General features: G+C 49.8%; 1 protein-coding gene across 1 annotated transcript; it reads right to left on the bottom strand.

Moving 5' to 3' along the window:
- Window positions 1-46: 46 nt before the first annotated feature.
- MMP19 (matrix metallopeptidase 19) lies at window positions 47-5685 on the bottom strand. Its single transcript, XM_060657341.3, has 9 exons — window positions 5446-5685; window positions 5046-5131; window positions 4006-4136; window positions 3564-3779; window positions 2833-3078; window positions 2274-2399; window positions 1512-1676; window positions 1223-1350; window positions 47-1043 (listed from the first exon to the last, which is right to left on the bottom strand). Exons 1-9 carry the CDS (start codon window positions 5533-5535, stop codon window positions 588-590), a joined length of 1644 nt encoding a protein of 547 aa, XP_060513324.1. The 5' UTR covers window positions 5536-5685; the 3' UTR covers window positions 47-587.
- Between the last annotated feature and the right edge of the window lie 2370 nt (window positions 5686-8055).

Below are 8055 nucleotides of genomic sequence, written 5' to 3' on the forward strand. Positions count from 1 at the left end.
CTACGGTACACACAGCTACACACACACACAGCCAGAGGAAGAACTGTTCAGTCCTCCCTAATGAACATGGAGTTAGCCTTTATTAAGCACAAATGTGCCAGACACTGTGCCATATACTTCACAAATAGTATTTCATTTAATGCAATAACCCTTCAGGATTGGTATCCACCTTATTTTGCAGATGGGGAATCTGAGGCTCAGTGAGGTTAGTTAACTTGTCCAAAGTCATCAGCAAGTAAATGTGATTCTCAAGTGTTCCAAAGCCCTTGCTCATTTTACTGGCCATGCTGTTTCCTTGCACTTTATCTAGGAAGAACCGGACCCAGGCATTTAGCTTCCCAGCTTTGCTGCCTGTAAGCCAGGGGCCTGAGTGGTGCCTTCCTTCTACCACTGTCTTCCAGAGAATAGATAACACAGCTGGAAGTGCTATCTAGGATGGAGGAAAAATGTCTAGAGGCTGACCCAGAGTTAGGGAGTCACTGCCCAGGAGGGAAAGAGCACAGAGGAGTGGTGGCTAGGAGTTAGAGGCCTGGGGTCTACGGCATGCCCCTGGTGCAGCCCTCCTGCCTAGTGAGCAGACATTTGCTTCACATCTTATCATCTGCGAGGGTGACATTACCAGGGAATGAAAGGGTGGTGGAGACTGTGGCTGAGGGGGTAATGTCCAAGGTTGGGTCTCTGGCTGAGGGGGCTGTGTTCAGGGTGGTATCTATGGCTGAGGAAGTGGTATCCAAGTTTGTTCCTATGGCTGAGTTGTCAGTCCCTGAAGGAGTGGTGTTCCCACCCAATGGAGTATTGTCTGAGGTCTGGGGACGACAGTGCATCCAATTGTGGGCGGTATCTCTGGGATAGCCTTTCTCTACTCGAAGCTGCTGGTTGAGGCGCCAGTACTGTTTACCCTTGAAGAAGTAGACATGGCCATCCCGCCAACCCATAGCAGCAGAGGGCTGGTCTGGCACTCCTGTAAACAATCCCTTGATTGGTTTAGGGTAGTGGCTGAAGTCAGTTCGGGCCAGCTCGTCCCACTGCCAGTACCCGGAGCCCTAGGTGTGGGGTGGGTAGGGAAGAGAAGAGGATGAGGAGAGAGCTTAAGGATCCCCAGAGGTCTAACCCCAACCCACCGCAGCTGCAGATGATCTCCCCTCAACAGCAAGTTGGCTTCTCAGTGTGAGGTAGCCCACCCCTCCTAAGAAGCTGTTTGCCCTTGCTTTGAACTGTTTACCTTAAAGAGGAACACCTTTTTATTGAAAGGCCAATAGAGAGCTGCATCCAGGTGGGGGTCTACCTTATTCAGCTTCTTGGGAAAGCCAGGAGACATCTTGAAATTAATATAGCGCCACACCTTGTCTCCTGAGTGCATGTAAGGAAAGAACAAGTCATCTCTGTCTTCAGGTGATAGCTTTCGGTCCTCCCATTCCACCCTTCAGGAACTTCTCATCTCTCCCTCCCTTTTATGGCTTCTTTAATGGTAGGCCCTCCTCAGGTAACACACTGTAAACTAGTCCCTTTACCCTTAAAGAAGTGAATCCATTGTGTTCGAGGAGAGTAGACAGCAGCATCTAGGTTTCCTGGGAGCCCCTCCCAAAGGGCAGACACTTGGAACAAGGGACCCAGCCCTGAATCTGTCACAGTCCACACGTAGTTCCCCTTGAAGGCATAAGTCTTCCCACGGGGCCCTGAGAGCAAAAGTGTGTCAAGTCAAAAAGAGATGGGTCAAATAAAGACTTGTGGATACCTCAGACAAGCTGATAATCTGCCTTCATCCCACAGGCTGGTCCCTCAGAAATTCACTCAACGTTAATTCAAAGAGAAGATTAAAGGTAGAGAAGGAAGACTCCGGGTTCAGCCTCTTTGCTGTTCAGAGCAGCTTAGCTCTGAACAATAAAACAAAAGCCCTGCAGATAGCTGATCCCCTTTGGGGACCTCACCTTCCATTCCAATAGCTTCCAAGTTGTCCTTCCATGCATGTATAACACGCTCTCTAATAGACATTCCAGTAAATATAGTTTTCTCCATCTTGCTAGATTACCAGATGTGTTTTAGTGACCCTTATAGGGAGGCAACCGAGGTAAATGCCTGCCTAACCCACCTTTAATTTGGCTCTGAAGCCTCCCTCCCCATGCCACATGCCTCCTTCCATGGCCACTAACCTCTGCTGGGTATCTAACCCCTGTTGCTCATGCTGAGGTTCCATGTCATTCCCATTTGTCCAAGTCTCAAGTGAGTGGGCTGCTGCCACTGCCCACCTATAGCCTGAAAGGGAAGGGCCTCACCCAGCATCACGGCATCCAGTTCACCACTGCAGGGGTCTGGCATGGGACTGGGTTCTGTAGGCACGTGTGGTACAGTGGGGAGCTCCATCTCTTCTTCCTCATCCTCTGTCTCTGGGCTCTTCTTCCCTGCAAGGTAGCATGATGCTGTTCAAGGAGAGAACTCATAGCAACTGACCTCCCCCCACTCTTCTGTAAGTTTGGCTCAGAGGCCCTGTATAAAGGGGAAAAGGGAATCCTAGAGTGTTTCTCTTGATGGGAAGCAAGATCATATTGATATCAATTGATAGTGTTGACAGGCACCAGAAAGGGAGAAGGAAGTTTGCTGGAATATTCATTCTTCATTCCCAAGAAAGGGCAAGAGGGGAGAGAGGCCTGGAAGGAAGATCAGACATGGAAGTGTCAGAAAAACAGCTCCTGAAAATGAAGATGCCTGAATAACTGGGTAGGAGGAAGAGAAGAAGACAAGTCATTTCCTGCCATGGAGGTTAGACCTGTCTCTATAAGCCTGAAGAGATGCTGGTCACACTGACCCTCATGATCACTGGGGGAAAAGACTAACCATATAAAGCCTGAATCCCTGCCACATCATCCGGGTGCAGCTTGAAGTGGGGCCGATAACCAGCATAGACAGGGGCCATGAGGGCCTGTGTATATCGGGAGTGCCCAAGCCCCAGGGCATGGCCCAGTTCGTGGGCTGCAATGATGCGCAGGTTCACTCCCCGGTAAGTCCTCTCCGTCCAGAGTTCATCTTCATCAAAGTGCACACTGCCCAGCTCTGGGATGTCAGCATGGGCCAGGACCCTCCCTGGACAAAGGCAAGGGTGAACAGGAATGAGGTCAGAGTCTCCTAGGCTAGAGCATCCCCTGCCTATTATAACCCCCAATTTCTCCATTCCCTTAAAATTCCATCTACTTTCAGTCTCCTGCATGCCTCTCTCTCTCTCACCTTTCAGATCCCCTGTCATCACCCACTTCTCTCTGGGATGCCCATCACTCTGTTTCTGTACCTCCCAACCACTCTCTTCTCTCTGGCCCAATCCTCTCTGAGATGTGCCTTGAGAAGGGGAACTTAGACCAAGGAATAAGACATAAGCTTCAAAGAGGAGGCTTGATAAGGCCCCAGGGAGGTGACCAACTGCTCCCCAAAGGAATATTAGAAGGTAGTTAGAGAGTGTAGGGTGCAGTTGGACATAGGCGGCAGACTGAACATTAAGGTTCCAGAGTCACTAGCTCAAGGGGACAGAGATAATCTCGAGGCCTGTGATGTGGGAGCCAAGAGCTGGTACCTACCAGGCCCATCAAAGGAATTGGAGCAGTACCGGCTCTGGCGGCCATGGAAAGAGAGACGGATGTCAGCCCAGCCAGCCTGCACCTCCCGGAAGGTCAGGGGAGCCACATTGCTCCAGTACTGGAAAGCTTGAAGCAGGGCTTCCCGGGCTGTGTGGGGTGGGAGGGTGGAAGGCAGGTTCAAGATGCGGAAGGTCAGGTGCTTCTTTCTCCAGCGGCCTGGTTATTAGACCAGAAAATAGGTTAGAAACACAGATCCCTTGCCAGCCCCAGAAAGATCCCCTGAGTCTGGGCATTCATTCAGCAAAGCTATGTCTCCAGGCAGGTGATGATCAGGTAATCACCAGGTGATCATCCATTCAACACTGAGCTGTCCCAATGTCACCTGTACTCCAGAGCCATGCCACCCCCTCCTTTCCCTCCCTTTCCCAGTCTCAGTCCTCACCCAGCAGGAGGTATTTAAGGGTCTTCTGGTTGAAGGGGTCCTCCAGGCCACAACGGGGCTGCCTCATGCGGGCCCTTGTGGCATCATCCAGCTGACCTGACACTGGCAGCTCAGATGCTTCCTGAAAAGCTCTGAGAAGAGGAAGAATGATGGGCCCAGCAGAGCAGGGGAATCTGGAATGACTGGAAGCTGGGGAAAGCTCTCTGGCCACCTGCTGCCCAAAGTGGTAGCAGAGAATGGCACAGAATCTCTGAAGCTGATGGGATCACTCCAGTATCCAGTCCTCATAACTAGGACTTTCTCTCCAGTTCTGCAGAAATAGCGATACTCCAGCTTCATCTCCTCATCTTCCGTCTCTTATTTGTGTTAGGTTTCCCTCAGGTGTAGCCCTCTTCCCCTACAATTTCTAACCTTCTCCTGAGGAAGTGTCCCGTCCCCCTGCTCTGGAGACTCTCCCACCTCTGATCCCACCTGAGGGCCTGTCCTCCCTCAGCCTTGTCCTCCTGGCTAGACAACCCCCCCCCCCCCAGCCCAGCCTGCTCTGGGGCAATTTCATCCCATAGGCATGTCAGGCATCGTGGTTTTTGAAGGGACTGTAAACATAACCGAAAGCAGAAAGAAAAACTATCCGTTAGATCCAAAATATAAAAAGAAAACTTCAAAATATAAGTAAATGCTGACTTAAAAGTCTACAAAAAGCAACATCATGTCAACAACTCAACTCCAATTCAACCCAACTCATAGCTTTACATACAAATCATACTTCATGTGGGATGTCACTAATAGTATATTGGATATGATGTGGAATGGAGCCCCCAAAGCGATGCTTAGGGCTTAGGAAGACCCAATGACTGCTCCTCATCTTTGATCCTCATCTCACTCCACACCTCACCACCCAAACTATGGTGTGTCCTATTCCCTAGATCCCTGACATGGATTTGGGTCAGGCAGAAGTGGGCCTGGGGAGAGGAAGAGATGAGAAGAAGGAAAGATGACCTTGCAACCTCAACCTTTACAGCATGTGCCTTATGACCTCTCACCTCAGAGCCTCCATGATATCTTCTGGCTTGAAGTCATCAGGTCCTTCGAGAGGCTTCTGTAGGTATCCATACTGCAACAGGTAATCCTATGATGGGGGTCAGGGTAAGCAGAATAAAAAGGGAGTTAGTCTTAGGGTAAAGCTTCTCAGTGATCCAACAGATCCATAAGGATAGGGGAGGACAGACATGGAAGGATTAAAGGAGAGAGGCACCTTCAGGAAGGGGCTCAGGTAGAACAAAGGCAAGGAGTGGGAGATGGGCCAGAATAGATCATAAAGTAAAGGAAGGGAGAGGCACGTTGAAGTTCAGGATGGAGGCCTAGATGGGACTGTGGCGCAGTACCCCGATCCCTTCCTAGGCCTTGGTCCCTCTTTCCCCGGGAGGGGTGTGGAGAACTCACCACGGCTGCCTCCTTCCCTGAAGGCCCCAGGGTCCGGCCTGAGACTGTCATAAGGAGTAGGAAGCCCAGCCATAGCCACTGCCAGTTCATGGTCCCACTAGGCAGGAACTCCAGAGGCTGTCCTTGTCCTCTGCCCTGAGATTTCTGGGAGCCTGGGGAGTCGGGCTTGGTGGGGGGCTCTTGCCTCCAGTTCTTTCCACTCTCCAGTCTCTGGCCCTCTTTACAAAACTTAACGGGAGGGGAATTGGGGGGAGTGGCAGTGGGAGGTGACTAAGCCCAGAGGTATGTTGCAATTCTCCATTAACCCCTGCCCTGCCACAGAGCTTCCATCAAGAAGGGCCCCCAGCCCATTCCCACAGGGTCCTCTGCTGGAGATGGGAAGACTTTTCATACTGCCCTGCCCCAGGGGTGGGCATCCTGGCAGGATGAGAAGCAGAGTCTCTGCAGAGCTAGGGATGGGGACCATGGCTATCCCCTGGAGTTGGACATTCCTGTGCCCCAGGAACCCTGGGCAGCAAACCCCTCATCTTCAACCTTCATAGGTCCCTGTCTGCTCTAGGATAGGAAAAACATAAAATAAAAGTGAAGAGGTAGGAAGCAGCTTAGGTGCTCAGGTTTCAGGTGGAGGAATCAGAGATGAGGTCTCAATTTCTTTGTACTCAAGACCAAATTAGGAATTTAAATGTTCTTGAAGCCTACTTGTGTCTGCTTTAACAAAAAGTCATTATTTCAAGCATTTCATGAGCCCATAATGTCAGGGTGGGGGTGGGGGTTAACAAGGGTACAAAGAAGTAAAAGGCCAGAGCTTGCCCACAGGAAGCTTGTGGAAGCTTGTGGCAAGGCTGACCCAAGTACCCGAAATGAGGGGAACCAGGATGCCAGGCAGGAGATGCCCCATCCTAAGGATCATGGGGCCGTGGGGAGGTTCGCCAAGAAACCAGACTTTGAAGCCTGGCTAAGAATTGGATGGAGTAAAACAGTACCAAGGGACACGGACAGTGCAGGCCTTGAGTAAAAGTGCAGAGCTGAGAAAAGCCACTGTGCTCACTGAGTGGTTTTCCAGGGTCTGGATTGCTTCATTCACCACTGACTCCCTAGTACCTACTTCAGGCCAGCTCAATGCTTCAGGTGGTGCTTAATGAATCTTTGTCAAATAACTGGGGTGGGAGAGTGGTTGGGAGCCAGAGTTTAGAGGGGGTCTTGAGGGCTATTTAAGGAAGAAGTGAAAAACTTACATTTTATTTATGAAAAAAAAAAAAGTTTATTTTTTATTTTTTATTTTTGAGAGACAGAGAACACACGCTTATGTGAGAAGGACCAGGGGGCAGAGAGAGAAGGAGACAGAGAATCCAAAGCAGGCTCTATCAGGGCAAAGCCCAACATGGGGATCAAACCCACGAACCGTGAGATCATGACCTGAGTCAAAGATGGATGTTTAACTGACTGAGCCACCCAGGTCCTGAAAAACTTACATTTTAAAACACTTACTTTGTGTTGGGTGATTTAACTATTATCTCATTTAATTTTCACAACCCTCCTAGGACAGAGGAACAGAGGAATTATTCTGGCCTTTTTTTTTTTTTTTTTTTTCTGGACATTTTTTGTAAAAGAAAATGGAGACCCAGAGAGGGAACTTGACTAAGGACACGGAGCTCCCAGTTGATCTAGGCTATATTCAAATCCCTCTGCTGACTCCATAACCCATACTCTTTCCATGCACCACACTAATGACTTTCAGAGTTTTGTTCTTTAAATGTTTAGGGGAAACTTTAGGGGCTCCACTATTACTTATGCATCATACAATGTTGTGCAGGGAAGTAGGGGTAAGACTGGGAGAAAGGGTTACTGAACTCATGTTCTCAGTAGGATCCCAATTCTGAGCCCTTCCCCACACCCTAGGCTATAAGGCTGGCAGGCTACAGGGGGACACTTCACACTCCAGGGTTGAGGTCGGGGAGACGCCTGAGTCACATTGTTTCCTTTGATGACGCTGATCCCCCTGACCCATCCAACCCTCAACTGGGTAACAATCAGCTAACTAAGTCCCAAATGGCCAGTGACAGGCCAGGAAGAACAGAGAGCTTCTGACTGATGAGTGACAAAGGCCAGGACTGAAGCCATCACCAAGGCTGATGTCCCCAGGAAATGACAGAGTTTAGGAACCAGCTCCCATTCAGCCCCCCGCAGGGTTGTTTCTCAACCTTGCCCTTCTCTCCTGCTTTCCATCCTCCACCCCTCACTCCCTCTTTTTTTGAGAACAGGACATGGTCCAATTGAGTATTATAATTTCTTTCTGATTAAAGTCTTTGCTCTTTTTTCTGAACAAAAGCTATCCTTTGCTTGTTGTCGTAAATTTGGAAAATACCAAAATAAGCAAGGAAGAACACGAAAACCACCACTAAATTCTAGGCTTCTACCCAGAAGAGAGTCACTAGCAACATTTTGACTCATTTACTTGAAACTCCCTGGTTCAGCTCTAGCTCCGCCTGCCCAGACTCCGCCCCTGGAGACTGGGGCTGGGATGGAAGAAAAAGTGGTAAGAAATAGTAAAAATAATGGAGGAGGAACAGGAGCTGAGGGTGGTGGGGAGAGAGGAGGACACAGGCAGGA

Source organism: Panthera onca, chromosome B4 (assembly GCF_046562875.1).
Source record: "Panthera onca isolate mPanOnc1 chromosome B4, mPanOnc1 haplotype 2, whole genome shotgun sequence".
NCBI classification, from domain to species: domain Eukaryota; kingdom Metazoa; phylum Chordata; class Mammalia; order Carnivora; family Felidae; genus Panthera; species Panthera onca.

Bases quoted from the DNA above. Each gene is read 5' to 3' on its own strand.
- MMP19 (XM_060657341.3), bottom strand. From the start codon at position 5,535: ATGAACTGGCAGTGGCTATGGCTGGGCTTCCTACTCCTTATGACAGTC. The intron at 4,137-5,045 runs GTGAGAGGTCAT...TCCTCTTCTCAG, and splicing joins GATATCATGGAGGCTCTGAG to AGCTTTTCAGGAAGCATCTG. The intron at 3,079-3,563 runs GTAGGTACCAGC...GCCTTTGTCCAG, and splicing joins CAATTCCTTTGATGGGCCTG to GGAGGGTCCTGGCCCATGCT.